At 34.6% G+C, this 18,782-nt stretch overlaps 1 protein-coding gene and 1 long non-coding RNA gene across 6 annotated transcripts in view; one reads left to right on the top strand and one right to left on the bottom strand.

The window, feature by feature from the left end:
• LOC147374435 (platelet glycoprotein 4-like) overlaps nucleotides 1-18,044 on the bottom strand; it is a 40,854-nt gene extending 22,810 nt beyond the window's left edge. Inside the window, exons 1-4 of one of the 4 annotated variants that reach the window (XM_086398555.1) lie at nucleotides 17,923-17,986; nucleotides 9,780-9,902; nucleotides 8,050-8,207; nucleotides 969-1,129 (exon numbers count right to left, since the gene is read on the bottom strand). In XM_086398555.1, the coding sequence (XP_086254681.1) occupies nucleotides 969-1,129; nucleotides 8,050-8,169 (281 nt within the window). In that variant the 5' untranslated portion in view covers nucleotides 8,170-8,207; nucleotides 9,780-9,902; nucleotides 17,923-17,986. Of the gene's footprint in view, nucleotides 1-968; nucleotides 1,130-8,049; nucleotides 8,208-9,779; nucleotides 9,903-12,804; nucleotides 12,824-14,862; nucleotides 15,006-17,922 lie in introns of those variants that run through there. The other 3 variants (XM_086398553.1, XM_086398554.1, XM_086398556.1) reach the window with 3 other exon arrangements.
• Nucleotides 1-18,782, top strand: part of LOC147374434 (uncharacterized) — a 288,128-nt gene that overhangs the window by 183,545 nt on the left and 85,801 nt on the right. The window lies entirely within an intron of this gene.

The following is an 18,782-nucleotide window of genomic DNA, read 5'->3' as shown; positions in this document are numbered from 1 at the left end:
CAAAACAAAACTACTAACAGAATAAAAGTACCCTTAAGACCTGGAAAATAGTTTGAATAGAAATCTTTAGCAAGTATTGTAGTTATGTAAAATCAGTTTAATGCTGTGATTCTCAAATTTGAGTATGTATTGAAATCCCCAGAATATTTATCAAACTCATTACTAGGTTCAAAACCAAGTATATCTGATACATTTGATCTAAGGTGAGGCCTGAGAATTTGCATGTCTACCTAGTTCCCAGATGATGTTGATGTTGCTGGTCCAGAAACCACATTTTGAGAACCACTCATATAACCTACGTTTTAAGTTTTAGGATTATAGAATACTCTAGTTTTTAAATTTTTGATAGATTTTTAAAATTTAGCTTGCATATTTTAGAGCTGTTTTTAAAATTTTATATTTTACTTTATTTTTTAATTTTTATTTTATATAGGAGTATAATTGATTAACAATGTTGTACTAGTTTCAGTTTTACAGCAGTGATTCAGTTATATATGTACACACACACACATATAATATATACACGTCTATACATATTATTCTCTTTTCAAATTCCTTCCCCATGTAGGTTATTACATAATATTGAGCCGAGTTACCTGTGCTATATGGTAGGTCCTTGTTTGTTATCTATTTTAGATATAGCAGTGTGGATAGTTTGGGAGCTTGGAATTGACATGCAGACGCTGCTAGAGTTGAGAACAAATGTCACAAGGGTAAAACACTGTAACTTCTTAAATATAGATCTGTAAATTGATGCTGGTAAATTCATAATAAAATCTGTATTTATTATACTCATTAAATCCTTAGATTAGGGTTTTATTAATACATAGGCAGAAATAAATATTTCAGTGTATGTTAATGGCAAGAAAGTAATAAATACAGTTCAGTACAGTGACATTTATCAAGTGGAAGCTTTTTCAGAAATACATGTATTCAAGGAAAGAGTGCCACGTATTTGGGGGACTCACCTGTACGTGTAAGGACCTCTTTGCTTAACTTTAATTTTGCTGCTATTGACTGCCACTTCCTCTGGATTCTGCACATCAAATATCCAAAATTGTCTGTAAACGTTAGCACCTGCTTTAACCCAATTTTTAAAAGCAATTGTACCTTCTTCAAGGACTGATTCCTGTGAAAAAGAAAACAAGTTTGGGTTACTTCTTTGTAGTCAATAAGGGCACTAGTGGGAGTTGCAAACCTTCATTAGTCAATGAAAGGACTAGGCTCAAGTACTTGCGTATGAGAACTTCTGCAACCTACCACATGAAACAGAAATGTTTTCAACACATGATGGTTGGCAGTCTCTTTTAGTTGATCTTTTACAAAGAGAATCCGTGTGTAATATTGTACATATGTCTGGTGATTGTAAGGCCAACCACTGGCAAGGTTTAGAGTGATCTTATTTTAATACGGCAATAGTTTATAACAATTTATTAAGCGAATTTTATTAAACCTTTTCCAAAAGGTTATTACCAGGTTGAACATTAGCTTTTCTACCCTCAGCAAGTTGAACTGAGGAGGCAAAACAGAACTGAGAGAAAAATCTAGTAAAAACTGGAAGTATTTTCATTTTTCATGCTGGAGCTCCTACAGCGAGTGAGACTCTCTTATGTTTTACAACCAGTTTTCCTTGAAAAATGCTCAATTGTATCTTGATGTCTCATTTCTATAGTAAGCCCAAAATAAAGACAAAATTATGTATAGAAAAAGTATTATGGCTTGTTTAAATGTAAAGGTGTTGTGAGGATGTTGAAGCTGAAATTAGTCCTAAAGAAGAATTAGATGTTAATTCCCATTTCAAGGAAGCACACAGACATATACATTATTATTTTCACATTGTAAGAATCTTAAAGACTAATAACAATTGTTTATCATGTACCCCCAAGGCACATATCTTATTAAATGTTCTTAATTAAAGGAACTTCTAAGTATTTACAGAATTGAAAAGGAATTGTGGTAGAATATACCTGGTGGGACAGAAAATATATTCATTCTAATGCTTATACATTGAATATCAAAACACAGTATAAGCATATCATGTTTTTCTTCTAAATGCTATGAATCATTTTTCCTTAATAGTTCATTTGTAGATTTTTTTTCAATTGGAAAGTGGAAATAAAAAACTGAAATGAATGCATTGAATTATCAGATGTTAGAGTTAGGGTCACCTAATCCCATCCATTTTTTTAGGGTTCTATAGAAAACAGATGTCTGATTCAATGCTGTATGACAATTTACTAGTAGATAATGGAGAATGTAAAGAATGGAGGGAAACAATAGAATGGAAAATGCTAGAGATCTCTTCAAGAAAATGAGAGATACCAAGGGAACATTTCATGCAATGATGGCCACAATAAAGGACAGAAATGGTATGGATCTAACAGACAGAAAATATTAACAAGAAGTGGCAAGAATACACAGAAAAATTATACAATAAAGATCTTAATGACCCAGATAACCACAACGGTTATCTAGAGCCAGACATCCTGGAGTGCTAAGTCAAGTGGGCCTTAGGAAGCATCACTATGAATAAAAGCCCGTGGAGGTACTCAATATGCCAGCAAATTTGAAAAGCTTAGCAGTGGCCACAGAACAGAAAAAGGTACATTTTCATTCCAATCCCAAAGAAAGGCAATGCCAAAAAATGTTCAAACTATGCACAGTTGCACACATCTCACATGCTAGCAAAATAATGCTCTAAATTCTCCAAGCTAGGCTTCAACAGTACATGAACCGAGAATTTCCAGATGTTCAAGCTGGATTTAGGAAAGGCATATGCACCAGAGATCAAATTGCCAACATCTGTTGGATCATAGACAAAGCAGAGAGTTCCAGAAAAACATCTACTTTATTGACTATGCCAAAGCCTTTGACTGTGTGGATCACAACAAACTGTGGAAAATCCCTAAAGAGATGAGAATACAAGACCACCTTCTGTGCCTCCTGAGAAATCTGTGTGCATGTTAAGAAGCAACAGTTAGAACTGGACATGGAACAACAGAATGGTTCCAAATTGAGAAAGGAAAGGAGTACATCAAGACTGTATAGTGTCATCCTGCTTATATAACTTCTATGCAGAGTACATCATGTGAAGTGCTAGGCTGGATGAAGCACAAGCTGGAATTAAGATTCCCAGGAGAAATATCAATAATCTCAGATATGCAGGAGACACTGACCCTTATCGCGGAAAGTAAAGAGGAATTAAAGAGCCTCTTGATGAAAGTAAAAGAGGAGAGTAAAAGAGCTGGCTTAAAATTCAACATTCAAAAAAAAAAAAAAATTCAGCATTCAAGAAACTAAGATCAGGGCATCTGGTCCCATCACTTCATGGCAAATCGATGGGAAACAGTGAGAGACTTTATTTTCTTGGGCTCCAAAATCACTTCAAATGTTGACTGCAGCCATGAAATTAAACAATGCTTGCTCCTTGGAAGAAAAGCTATGACAAACATAGACAGCATATTAAGAAGCAAAGACATTACTTTGGCAACAAAAGTCCGTCTAGTCAAAGCTATGGTTTTTCCAATAGTCATATATGGATGTGAGAGTTGGACCATAAAGAAGTTTGAATGCTTTTATAAAGAATTGATGCTTTTGAACTGTGGTGTTGGAGAAGATTCTTGAGAGTCACTTGGACCTCAGGGACATCAAATCAGTCAATCCTAAAGGAAATCAACCCTGAATATTCATTGGAAGGACTGATGCTGAAGCTCCAATACTTTCACCATTGATGCGAAGAACTGACTCCTTGGAAAAGACCCTGACGCTGGGAAAGATTGAAGGCATGAGGAGAAGGGGACGACAGAGGACGAGATGGTTGGAGGGCATAACTGCCTCAATGGACATGAGTCTGAGCAAGCTCCGGGAGTTGGTGATGAACAGGGAAGCCTGGAGTGCTGCAGTCGATGAGGTCCCAAAGAGTCAGACACGACTGAGCGACTGAACTAGATGGAGAATCAGATCTTTCACTCCAGTGTCGTGTTGTTTACACCAGTAAACTTTGACTACTATTATTATACAAATTCTGTCCACCCTTTAGAGGGGAGACCTCTAGTCTTATTTACTGTCTTAGATTGCTTTAACTACTTTGTTCTTAGCATTCCTGTACAAACCAATTATGTGGCAATAACTCGTAAAATTATAACAATTCTTTTCTTGCTGTTTTATCATTTTTATGTTTATTCTTGAGGGAAATTAAAGCTTCTTAAAAAGCAGAAATATACTGAAAATACTTTTCATCTCCTCTCCTCAGTACCAAAATCAACTGTTTGCAATCAGTTGCAAGCAGTCTCTGTGTTCATAAAATTTTCTTATATGTGTATGTATTATGAACATGTATGTGTGTGCATGCTGAGAGAAAGAAATCTTTAATTCCTTTCTTTGTGTTCTATAGTTAATATCATAGGGAAATTTAAAAAATTATGTAAAATTACTTTTGTTATACAATAATCTCTAAACATTTATCAAACGATGTGAACAATGTCAAGGTAATGAATTATCCTTCATAAAAACTGGCAAAACTTTGTCCTTTTTCTAAAGTCCTTTGGCAGTTTCTGCTTTCCACATTCATGGCAACTCATACCATTGACTTTTAGTTTATCTAGCAAGATTGTATAAGCCTGCTGTCTCCACATAAATTTGCTAGGAATCATAGTCTAAAATATTGTTAGAAAAAAGTTTCTACCATGCAGTCCTTAAAAAGTTGCTTAGAAATAAAGTAATATATATATATATTTATATATAAATTAGTCTATTGTTTTAGGCCATTTCAAATGCTAGAGTCAGGCTGTTGTCTTTTAGAATTAAAAGGTATCATAGTCCCAGATCTATACTTTAAAAGTTAGGTAACATCATGAGATGATATTCTGATCTGTTAAAATTAGGCACTTTAATTCTACTTCCTTTGTTTTTAAATGGTGTTTGTATGCAGATTATAACTTTCCCAAATTGGTATTAGTCCATTAAATGAAGCTAGTAATGGTAATGATTTCAATGGTAAACAAAAACTGACCAGTACTAAAACTTGTATATATTTGTAAAATAAACAGCATTAAACTAAGTACTCTTGAGGTAGAGGTAAGGCACTTGGCTCACTGTGGTGGTGATGGTTTAGTTGCTAAGTCATGTCCAACTCTTGTGACCCCATGGGCTCTAGTCTGCCAGACTCCTCTGTCCATGGGATTTCCCGGACAAGAATACTGGAGAAAGTAGCCATTTCCTTCTTCAGGGATCTTCCTGACCCAGGGATCAAACCCGTGTCTCCAGAATTACAAGTGGAATCTTTACTGCTGGGTTTACATATAATTCAGAAATGCAACTCCTACTGTTGGCCAGTTTTTCTGACCTTTTGTTTCTACATTCAAACTCTCTAGAAAGCAAACCTGCTGTTCAGTTTTATATGTAATCTCTATAGTAATGATAAAACCTGTCTGAGCACCGACCTTTGAAATACATACTGATGTTCATATCAAATTACTTGTAAAACCTCTGTCTTGTATTCTTCCAGGGAATACGTTTCCTTCAGTAACTCAACTGGATATCTTACCGTTTGCAACTTTTACTCCTCTCTTTCCCTATTTAATCCTTTTATCCCAGTGCATCCCATCACCCATCAGTTCTGTGTATTCTACCACACTAGGCCAGAGTGCCTTTTGTTAGTACAGACTGAGCAGTAATCTTTCTAAAAGGGAGTCTTAAATGGCATGAAAAAGAGCCACAAAAACAAGCCATGTGGAGGCTAAATAATATGCTTCTTAACGACTAATGGATCTCTGAGGAAATATAAAGTCACCTGAAGACAAATGAAAATGAAAACATGACAATTCAAAACTTAAGGGATGCAGCAAAGCAGTTCTAACAGAAATTTATAGCTATACAGGTTTATATCAGGAAACAAACAAAAAAATCTCAGTTAAACAACCTAACCAGACACCTAAAGGAATTAGAAAGAGAGGAATAAACAAAACCCAAAGATAGTAGAAGGAAAGAAATCATAAAGATAAGAGCAGAAATAAATGAAATAGATAGTAAAAAAACCCCAATGAAACTAAAAACTAGCTCTTGAAAACGATAAGTAAAAATGATAAGCCTAAAGCCTAAAGGCTAGACTCATCAGAAAAAAAGAGAAATGGCCCAAATTAATAAAATCAGAAATGAAAAAGGAGTTACAACCAACACCACAGAAATACCCAAAATCATAAGAGATTACTATGAACAACTGTATACCAATAAAATGGATAATCTAGACTAAAAAATGGAAAAATTCTTAGAAAGATACATTCTCCCAAGACTGAGCCAGGAAGAAATAGGAAGTATGAACAGACCAATTACCAATAATGAAATTAAATCAGTAATTTAAAAACTTACAACAAAATTTGAGGATCAGATGGCTTTACAGGTGAACTCTACTAAACATTTAGAAAATAATTGAAACCTATCCTTCTCATACTATTCCACAAAATTGCAGAGGAAGAAGTACTTCCAAACTCATTCTGTGGCCAGCATCACCCTGATACCAGAACCAGACAAATATATTGCAAAAAAAGAAAACTGAAGGCCAGTATCTCTGATGAACACAAATAATAAATGTTGGTGAGGATGTAGAGAAAAGGGAACCCTCATACATTGTTGGTGAGAATGTAAATTGATTCAGCAAGGGTGGAGGTGTCCACAAAATCTAAATAAAGAACTCTGTATGACCCAGCATTTCCATCCCTGGGTATGTATTCAACAAAAACAGTAATTTGAAAAGATGCATGCTCCCCAGTGCTCATAGTTGCATTATTTACAGTTGCCAAAGTATGGAAGCAACCTACGTGGCCACCAATAGATGAATGGATAAAGAAGATTTGGTATCTATATGCAGTGGAATATTACTCAGACATAGAGAAAGAATGAAATTTTGCCAATTGAAGCAACATAGATGAATGTGGTTGCCATTATGCTAAGTGAAATTAATCAGACAGAGGAAAACAAATACTATATGATATTAGGAAAAGTAAAAGCGTTAGTCATGAGTCATGTCTGACTCTTTGCAGCTCCATGGACTGTCACCCACAGGGCTCCTCTATCCATAGAATTCTCCAGGCAAGAATACTGGAATGGGTTGCCATTCCCGTCTGCAGGGTGTCTTCCCAACCCAGGGATCAAACCCGGGTCTCCTGCATTGCAGGCAAATTCTTTACCATCTGAACCACCAGGGAAGCTCGTGATATTACTTATAGTGGAATCGAAAAAAATACAGCAAACTAATGAGTAAAACAAAAAAGAAACAGATTCGTGAATATAGAGAACAAGTGGTTACCAGTGAGGAGATAAGTTGGGGCAACATAAAAATAAAGGAAAATGTTTATTATGGAATTATATAAAGTCATGGGTGTTCTTTGGAAGGACTGATGCTAAAGCTGAAACTCCAATACTTTGGCCACCTCATGCAAAGAGTAGACTCATTGGAAAAGACTCTGATGCTGGGAGGAATTGGGGGCAGGAGGAGAAGGGGACAACAGAGGATGAGATGGCTGGATGGCATCACCAACTCGATGGACATGAGTTGGAGTGAACTCTGGGAGTTGGTGGTGGACAGGGAGGCCTGGTGTGCTGCAGTCCATGGGGTCGCAAAGAGTCGGATACGACTGAGCGACTGAACTGAACTGAACTGATGAAATCATGTATGTGAAACTTTAGAAAATTTTAAAGTACTGTAGAATTTAAAGAATATTTCTTTCAATAAAAATGGTATATATGTGTACAAAAAAGCATATCAACATAATCTTTGAACATAATTAAAAGCCGCTACTTCTACTTACCTGCATACCTGTAATAGTTTTTTAATCAAAAATTGGATATTTAGATTTAATATGACAGTGCATTAGTATAGAATATGAATCATACTATGACCATTTCTCTATAATATAGAGTTTCAGTGGTTTATTATGTTGGAGACCAAAAATTGCCAGTTAAAGTGAAATACAAAAGAGGCACCCTAAGCAAAATGGGGATTAAAATGGAACGAATCAAAATGACAAGAAGTATTCTTGATAGTACTTGTACCTTTTTAATTGTCTTCTCGATAAGCATGTCTCCAACTGGCATTAGAATCCCTCCGAACACAGCCAGGACTGCACCAATGACAGCACCAGTGACGAGCCCACAGTTTCGATCGCAGCCCATGTTTCTTGCAAGGAAATTCTAAGTAGAATGAGTAGATCCTATTGTAACAAAGAATAGATTATTCTAATATTTGAAAACATGTTCATCTGAGATATTTTGGTTGCAACAGCATTTTTCAAAATGAGGTTGACCTAATATTGAGAAATGGAATGCGTTTTGTAGCTTACAAACAAAATTTCCCTACTTCAGAATGCCCTGACAAAGGAAAATAAAAATGCCAACAGAATGGATGCTACAGACAAAAAAGAAAAAAAAAACATTTTTTTCAATCTTGTGAAGATAATAAAAATTATAATTTGTTATGATCTCAGGTTTTCCCTCCCTAGCTTTGTTGTGGTAGAAATACCACTATGATGATTTTATTACTATTTCTGTCCACTTGAAGAGCCATTTAGTTTTTTTAAAGAATTAATTGCATAGGTAAGGAAATAAGAAAAATTAGATTTTCCCCAAAATGTAGAAAGACTGAATTATAGGCACTTTTTCCTGGCAATTTATTTATTTTTTATCCGTTATGATTTCCCTCGCCTGTGCCTAATACCAAAGATTCTTCCACTGTGTATTGGGATGGACAAATGGACTCACACGATGAATGTGATGAAATGTATATCATCATTAGTGTCACATGATTTTTCCAATGTAAACAAACACCGTACAAGGTGAAACAAATGATTCATTTTTCCTGTGGAATTTTATGTGTTCCTAAGCAAGTAGAGTGGGGTTTTTTATTAATTTCTTGGGGATGGAGGGTTACCTTTTATGGCTTTGGCCAGGGTGGTCATAATGCGATGAAACATTATGCGAGGAAATGTTATGTAAACCTGATAGTAATGACTAGATAATTCTCAGGTAGAATCCCCTTTGCTAAATATAATTGTACACCCCCTTACAGTTTTCATGGAACCATAAAATTAATCAATATTAATGTCCTTTGCGATTCTGACAGATGGAATATGAATTGTTCTAAACATTACTGAACTACTGTTTCTAAAATGGCATATATGTGAATATATGCCTGTTTTTGGACTATATGCTGTCATAGTCGAGAATATACCAGACCTATCCCTGAATCATTTCCCTTTATTCAAGCAGCCCCATGGCCTACAGGGAAGGGTCCCAAGAACGTCCACTGGATGATCCAGGGAATAACAGGCTCTTCAGTGTCTTCCTCTCAAAACCTTAAAACTCATTATTTATGACTTTCAAGGACCCTGAGCCCAGAGATATCAAATAATGGGCAGACTGGGTACTGCCTAGGTTCTGTCTGCTTTGTCCTAAAATTGAAGTGAAATAGTTCACACAGCACACTGCTAATAAGTCAAGTGCAAGAAAACAGTCAGTAATTTATTCTGTTGAATTGCATGGTTAGACAGTTACTACTCTAACACTGGTCTGAATCATATAAACAAAGAAAGAAGTTTTGCTGTAGCATTCCTGCGTACATGTACTGAAAGGTGAGATTGAATTTGTCTACTTTTTCAAATTTTGAACTCCCTGACTCACTTTTGTTACCTTGATATAACTTTACATTTTTTTAAGAATAGACAAGGTATTTCACGTGAGTTTTGTCCTGCTCTATCGGCAGCTTTGCTCTCTATGGTTTCACTTACCCATGGTCAAATAAGGTCAACTGAGTGTAACTGAAACCATAGAATAAGGGGGAGTTCTACTTATGGCTTGGTGCTATCTGTGATTTCAGCCACACGCAGGTTTTAGAAGGTATCTGCCCACACCTGTGGAAAAAAGAGGGACTGCTGTACTTGTGTTCATTTATTATGCTTCAGTATCTTGTCACCATGAGTGAATGTTGCCATTCTAATCGTACTTTAACCTTATACTTCATACTACAAAATTCCAAATAGAGTTGACCCTTGAACAACACAGAAGGGTGACAGACATGGACCCTGTACACAGTGGACAATCCCTGTATAACAAACAGTGTAGCCCTTCTTATCTGTGGCTCTGCATCCATGGATCCAGCCAGCTACATATTGTGGGTCAGGCAGTACCGTGATATTTACTGAAAAAATTCTGTGTAAAGTACACCCACAAAGTTTAAACCTATTATGTTCAAGGGTTACCTGTAGTTTTATTCACCTGCAGCAAAAGAGGGACAAACACATTATGCAAGACATACACTGAGTACATAAGAGAAAAGTTCAAGTTACTCAGCACATTCTACTCAGCTGCTTTCCCATTAATGTTTATATTCAAAAAGCAGTGTTGTTTGTATCCGCTCTTCTCTCAAATGCAGCTATGTAGAGCATATAATATTTCTGCCTTATATGTTTGGTTGTCTTAATAATGTAGCTTCTTACATATTGAAATTTATTTTACCTGCTAACTTTAAATTAAGTTTTGTTTGTTATTTCTTTGTCATAAGAAACAGTAAGATATAGATATCTGTAGCAATTTATTTGGAGAAGGCAATGGCAAGCCACTCCAGTACTCTTGCCTAGAAAATCCCATGGATGGAGGAGCCTGGTGGGCTGCAGTCCACGGGGTCGCGAAGAGTCGGACACGACTGAGTGACTTCACTTTCACTTCTCACTTTCATGCATTGGAGAAGGAAATGGCAACCCACTCCAGTGTTCTTGCCTGGAGAATCCCAGGGACGGGGGAGCCTGGTGGGCTACCGTCTGTGGGGTCGCACAGAGTCGGACATGAAGCGACTTAGCAGCAGCAGCAGCAGCAATTTATTGCTTGCTTAAAGTGCTTAAATTTAGGAAAAGAAGAATAATCACAGGTTTAGGAAAGAAAACTAATTATTTGGACTTAGGTCAGGAAGGAAATGGCAACACACTCCAGTATTCTCCCTTGGAGAATCCATGGACAATGGAGCCTGGCGGGCTACAGCCCGTGGGTTTGCAAAAGTCGGACACGACTTAGCAACTAAACCACCACCACCAGGTCAAGAAGAGAAAATAAAAAGGCAGATTTGATTTATAAGGTAGAACTATCTTATACCTTTCTTGAGTCTGTAGGGAGATTAGCTCTACCATTTCAGAGATTATACATTTTATTCCTTTTGTAGAATTCACGAATATATCTACATGTGAGCTATCTTTGAAAGAACTAAGAGTTTCTCTGGTTTTTCTTTTCTGTCAAATCAATGGAGTGTTTCTGGAATGAACTTACGAGCATTATGCCTTTCCACTAGGTTAGAAATCTGGTGGCAGAAACTGAGACTGAGCTATAAGAAGCCTCTCCAATGAATAGGTCAGAATATTAGAGAAAGTTGCCTGAAAATCTGTAATAACTCAGATATGTGGATAATGCTATGTTCCCTGGGAAATGCCACCAAGGAAAAGCTTGAAGTGAGTGTTAATCGCTCAGTCATGTCCAACTCTTTGTGTGACCCCATGGTCTGTTCATGGGCTTCTCCAGGCAAGGATACTGGAAGATCCCCTTCTCCAGGGGATCTTTCCAACCCAGGGATCAAACCCAGGTCTCCTACATTGCAGGCAGATTCTTTAGCATCCAAACTACCAGGGAAGCCCAAGGAAAGTCTTGGCCAGAGGTAAAATTTCCTGGGTTGTAAACTACAATACTTTAAAACAATTTCGGGTTACAGAAGTACATACTTGTGCCATCAATGAATGCCAGGACCTAGATGACCCAGTTTTAGAATTTTGGTTATGATTACTGCAACAAGCAGGTGGAATATGAATGATGAAAGTTCCTTTTTACACTCTTACATGATTTCTAGGTGTGTTTACAAAGCTATGATTCCCCAGCCATGAATAAGATGTAGATTCATATCCAGCTAGTTAAATCAGTCATTTAAATCTTGTGTTTCATCATAAGGAAACACAAGGTCATTAGACTAATACTAATTTTACACACAATCCCACTGTATAAAGATAGTTAAAAGAAAAGCTATTCTGGTCAAAGTATGGACTCTTGAGTCATCCCCAAAGAACCCAAGGGCTCTGTGGAAAATGTTTAAATAATTAGGTCAGGGGATCTCCAACACCTTTTCTCATTGAAATTACCACAAACCTTCCAATTTACTTGTGCATTTCCATCCTATCAGAATATATGGACCTAAAATATATAATAGAAAAAAAAAATAGACATAAAATAATATACTTCACTAAATGATACCTCTCACATGTTAGAACTTATAACTGTTTTGGTGACAGTTTTAAAAAATTAAAACAATAAATGCATTGGACTTCATGTAGTATACTAAAGATTCTTTTAGAAACAAACTTATCTTTTAGAGTACTTTTGGAATACTTGATTACTGGGGCTGCTATAAGGTTGAGGTGATTCCCTTAAAGTCATATTGGTTTAAATAGAACTATCTGAAGCCATTTTTGATATATCCAAGATGGAAATACTATTATCTTTTTTTTTTTTCTACCTCAAGTTTTTTTACCTCAAGTTGTAAGATACTATACAGTCTACAGGAATTATACTGATTCTGGGCTTTGAAGTCAAGTAATTTAGGTCACTTCTGGGTCTTAATATTATATCATTTCTCTGTGGATCAATTTTCTCTAACTGGATATGATATATATCATGTAAGCTTTCAAATGTCAGTTCAGCTCAGTCATGTCCAACTCTTTGTGACCCCATGGACTGCGGCACACCAGGCTTCCCTGTCTATCACCAACTCCCAGAGCTTACTCAAACTCATGTCCATTGAGTCGGTGATGCCATCCAACCATCTCATCTTCTGTCATCCCCTTTTCCTCCCACCTTCAATCTTTCCCAGCATCAGGGTCTCTACAAATTTCAAATGTCAAATCAGGTTAAATGAGATAAAAATTCCTATCATACCATGTTGTTTTTATTTCAAATGTTATTGTGACATGTTATTTTAAGCGATCATAACGGTAAAATATTATTGCATATTGACCAAGTATTATTTTTTTAAATCTAATAAACATATTTTACACAAGTAGGAATGATTATTTGCAAAACACTTGAGACTACCATAAAATCTGATGAGATGATTTGTCCTTTATAGAGAAACTAAGACTATCATAGAAATAAAATTGCAGCTTCTAGCTTAGAACAGTGCTCTTTGGAACTTTCAGGTATGACTTGGGGCAGTGAACCAAAAAAAGAAAAAGAAAAACACCTTGTGATTAAATCAGAAAACAGAGAACCAATTCTTCAGGACCAAAGAATCCATAACTCAAATATATTTGAATAAACTTTGCCAAATATTTTCATGAAATACATAGGTAGCAACTATAACTTCCAAGGTAAATTACAAATTTTTCAGTACACTCTGTCCTAATACCTCTCTGGTTATAATTTTGAGATCCTTCCAGGCTACTCTGCTCTCTGGTGATTATGTTTTGGATTTATCTTTCTGGTCTTATAATGATTCTGGTAAATGAAAAAAAAAATTATGTATTTTTCTTCTCAAAGTCCAGTTAACCACTGGACCTTCCAGATGACGAAATTTTTTGATCATTTTTTGAACCGATATTAAAAGCAATGTTTCTTTTACTATTTTAATACCACATAGTGAAGAAAAGACTGAAAAGTACTTGCAAAGATTTTTGAAAATACCTTTCAATATATAACTTGATAATTCTAGAAACTGAGATACAGAAAATTTATGCCATTACAGTTATGTATGAATTCCATTACTAATTAAATTATAACTTTAAATTTCTTCAAAATGATTTATCTTATTTAAATTTGGTATCATCACTCAGGAAAATAATGCACTGGTATTTGTCATAGCTTCCTAAAAAGCTAAAATCATTCATTCTGATTTGTTTTTATCATGTTACCAAGTTTTATATAATTTATACAAAATTATTAAATTTAGAATCATTATTTGAAATTAATATAATTTACCATTCCCAGTACAATTATAATAGCTTTGTTCACTTAAAAATAACATATCCAAGAACACATTGCATTTCGCCATGTAGACAAATGTCAGATTCACCAAAAATTGGGTAATTCAGATAGAAAGTTAAACCAATAACTCTAAAATAATAAATAGTTAATAATTGCATAGAAGAAAGCATGTTGCTATAAGAGTAACAAATCATTTATAGGAAATAATTCTATATTTATTTTTATTAATGCTGATTTTCATTCATAATTTAAATGAAAAATCATGTATAAATAGCTTAAGTAGACTATGAAAGTTCTGCAGTTAATCACATTGGATAGTACATTATTTTAAATATTCACAAATATGTACAGATAAACATAAGATTTTAAACAAGAAGCAAAATGCCATAGACTAGTGGACAAGGTTTTAATATTTTTTTTTACAAATAAAAGTTAAGAAGATTGATAAGTTATTAAACAATACAAACCTAATTTTTTTAAAAAAGCCTGATGACCTCAAGAAAATTCCTGCTTGCTATTGTTGTTCTGTAACTTCTTAAGGGTTTTTATATAGTAGTGTCATTTCCTACCATTTGGAAGATAGAAATCTTTTATTAAAAAATGAAAAAAAAATTGACTCACCTTTAAAAAAGGTTAAAAAGAATTTTTCAGTCAAATGCTCCAACATTTGAACAGTTAATTCTTAGTAGGATCAAATGATATTCCCTAGAAAACCCTACACTGAAATCCTGATTTCAGTTTATGATTACATAAAGTTTGAAAGTTTATGCTTTAAGGAAAAAAAAGAGAGAGAAAGATAATGCCACATCTCAGTGAGTGTTTTGTTGCAAGAGAAATTTAAAGAAAAAGAAAGAAACCTACATTCATCTCAATACTGATATGGATCCTTAGAGTCTGTTTTTGTATTCTGGTGAAGATCCATCGCCCACATCTGAGATCCTCTGCAGCTCTTTGTGTGCGTGCATCACACACCGTTTTCCATCCAAGCATATCAGATGCCCGAGAGACTAAAGGAACTAAACTTGCTGAGTGACCTTTAATACACTCAGTTTTATACACAATCATTATTTCAGATGATAAACTAAGACCTGGGGATGGATAGGAAGTGCAGATGAAAGAATTTTCAGTCTGACTTTCCTGTATGATATAACTTGAAAAACTCATTTCTTGAAGTTTAAATAAAGTACACTTTCCCATACAGCATTAATCTAAAGGGTGTTGAGGCTAATAACTGCAAAACAAAACTGGAGACTGTCAGTCGACAAGGATGACAAACAAACTTTAAAAAAGGAAATAGCCTATTGTTCTAACTGGAAGTTCTTCACTATCATTTCTGTTAGTTTTACAGAAGTTTCGTGACCACAGAAAAATTCTTCTATGCAAACTAAAAATCATTAAATTTATCTTTAATCTCTTCAGATAAAAAGACAATCATCACATAACACTTAAATAATTCTATTTAGGATGAACTTTTAATGTAAAAAAAAAAGTGTATACATAAGTTACTTTAAAATAAAGTCATTATTTTAAAATCTAACCAAATAAAAGGCCTTGCACTTTGAGAGAAAGACCCTCCCAGGCGGTGCTAGTGGTAAAGAACCTGCCTGCAAATACAGGAAACGTAAGAGATGATGGTTCGATCCCCTGGAGGAGAAAATGGCAACCCACTCCAGTATTCTTGCCTGGAGAATCCTATGGATGGAGGAACCTGGCAAGCTACAGTCCGTGGGGTTGCAAAGATTTTGCCCACAAATTTATATCCATATGTATATGGACTAGTGCATGCAGTGAATCATAACGTCTGCTACTTGCCTCTTTTAATATTCAGGTACCTTGGAGATATTCTCATATTATGAATAGTGTTAACTGTTTTTTTTTTTCAATTATTGAAAAATAGTTTGTAATAAAAGTGTATTGTGTTTTAAATAACCCATATCATATTTAATGGAACTTTAAAAACAATGCTAAAAATTCATATGTGTGGTTTTATTTATGTACTTAGGCCTACTAAACAGCAAAAGTGAAATTTCTGGATCAATAATACATACTTTCTTTTGGTAGAAAGAGTATTAGCAAATTCCTTTTTATACATGTACCCAGCAGTGTTTGCGAATGCCTGTCTCAATATATCACACACACTGGTTCATACTGAACTTTATTTTTAACAAGTGCTTATTTTATTGGTAAATAATTTAGTGAAGTTTAACCTATTAATTATATGGGCATTTGTATTTTAAAGTAATTCTGCTAATATACTTGTTCATCTTTTTTTTTTTCCTTGGGGTTTGTTTGTCCTTATTAATTAACAATGAAATAGCTACTCTTTTAACATTTGACCCTTTAAAAAAGATTTTTTAAATATTTTAAACTTTATTTTTAAGATTATTTAAAATTTCAATTTTATGAAATTTAATAAATAAACTTTCTTTTATAAACGTTAATAAACTTTCTTCTAGCTTTTGCATGGTTTCAGAAAATCCTTTAGGACGGTTTTTCTCAGTCAGCTGAATCATGGACTTTATCCCTTGTGAAGTGAAAGAGGAAGAGTAAAGTCCATTGTGTAATTGTAAATATTACAACATATTTAGGAAGCAGATGACAGGTGCATAAAAAAGAGTTCTAGATGGGGGATCACAGAGTCCAATTTCTGACCACAGCTCTATTAATAATAATAGGTTTGTGAACTGAGCTTCATACAGTCATCATATTCCTGATTTTCTTTCTTGTTAAAGAAACTAACTCTAAGCCTACCTACAGTCTCAAGCTGAAGATTAAATCATATGGTAGATTTAAATTTAGGATGTAAAGATGAATGCAGATTTTATATAGTAGATAAAAATGTTTAAGTGATTCATTCTTTTTTTGTAGTCTAACAAATGAAAAGAATTTTATTATATGCTTTGCAATTCTAGATTGTATGGGCAGTCAAAGACCTATACATTTTAATGATGATATGGTCCCAGAGTTAACATGTATTGGGAGCTTACTATCTGTCAGTTATTGAAAAAAGTGTTTCACAAATGTTATCTCATTGACCTTGTATGTTCTTTAGACAACTAGTTGAGGTCACACAACTAATTTATGCCAAAACAAGGATTAAAACCCCAGTCATCTGACTGAAGAGCCCATATACTTTTCTGAAAGAAAAAATATATATACATATATAAATGAGTTCTTGGTCAATACCTAACTTTACATATTCTTTTTAAGACATTTGTACAAACTGAATAGCGGTTTTAAATAACCTGATGTTAGAAAGTTATAGCTAAATTCAACAGACAAGAAATGAAAATGAGTATATTCTGTATGTGGCAAGTAATAAAATTATTTTGAGGTTAAATAAAACAAATTTTATCCTAAAGACCTGTAAAGTACACAGTACACATACACTGTAAAGTATTTCACAGTATTAGTTACCAGTATAAAACAATAAGGTAAAATTTGTGTCATCACTTTTATCCTTGGGATAACTAATCATGGATATTTACACACACATATTTGTGCATATGTGTGTATAGCACACATAATTATGTGTGTATCTATATATACATGAACACCTATATTTTCAATCACTGCCTTGTTCATTTACAGAAGTATTAAGCCAGCAGTAGGCTCTACCTGATTTATATGGTGAGTAGGGGCTTCACATGCAGGAATAAAAATAAATATATATGTATACAGTTTAAAAAGAGAATATTAAATACACAAAGCATATTAAGTACACAGTAATGCCAGTGAAAGCTTGAGAGATTAAAATTGAGGTTTCTATACAACTTTTAAAAGAAAATTTCAAGGACACTGCTAAAGATAAAATGCATAATATCAAGGTCTTTAAAGTTTAGACTTAAGCCACGTAGTCTAATGAATAAAAACACAGGATGAAAGTAAACCTACTTCATCAAAGATATAAAATAAACTTACCCGTATATTTCATAGGAGCTGTGGTGGGAGCTGTGTGTAAAAGACAGATTAAAGCGAGAGAGCCTCAGTATATGTGGATAGCTCTCATGTGGACAGAGTTAGATCAATATGTAATTTCAAAGGCTACCTAAAAATCTTGGCAGACATCATCTTTACTTGTTTGCACAGCTGACTCAACTCTCTAAGGAGAGGGAAAAAGTCATTTTTATGTTCTTATCTATATATACATACATATGTGTGTGCACACATATATCCACACATGTGCACACACAGGCAAGCTTATGTGTGTATATACCTTGTACTTCCCTTTGTTTATCTGCCTCAAATTGTATATGTAACAGGAAAATTATTTTGTCTTTTAAACTTTTTATTTTGTATTGGGGTGTAGACCATTAAGAAACAATGTTAATTGTTTGATAGTTTCAGGTGAACAGGGAAGGAACTCAGCCATACAGGTACATGTATCTATTCTCCCCCAAACTCCCCTCCCATCCAGGCTGTCACATAACACTGAGTGGAGTTTCATGTGCTTTACAGTAGGTCCTTGTTGGTTATCTATTTTAAATATAGCAGTGTGTACATGTGTACATGTCCATCCCAAACTCCCTAACTATCCCTTCCCCCCATCCTTCCCCCAGTTTCTCTGTTGGTCTCTTTCTGTTTTGTAAGTACACTCATTTGTATAATTTATTTTTATGTTCTACATACAAGGAATGTCATATGATATTTCTCCTTCTCTGTCTGACTTCACCTATTATGACAATCTTCAGGTCCATCCATGTTGCTGGAAATGACATTATCTCACTCTTTTTAATGGCTGAGTAATATTCCACTGCATATATGTACCATTTCTTCTTTAT

This window comes from Bos grunniens, chromosome 4 (genome assembly GCF_055505025.1).
Source record: "Bos grunniens cultivar Pamir isolate PY7600 chromosome 4, Bosgru_T2T1.0, whole genome shotgun sequence".
NCBI classification, from domain to species: Eukaryota; Metazoa; Chordata; class Mammalia; order Artiodactyla; family Bovidae; genus Bos; species Bos grunniens.
The sequence above is the reverse complement of the archived record's forward strand: the minus strand, read 5'-3'. Positions and strand labels throughout refer to the sequence as shown.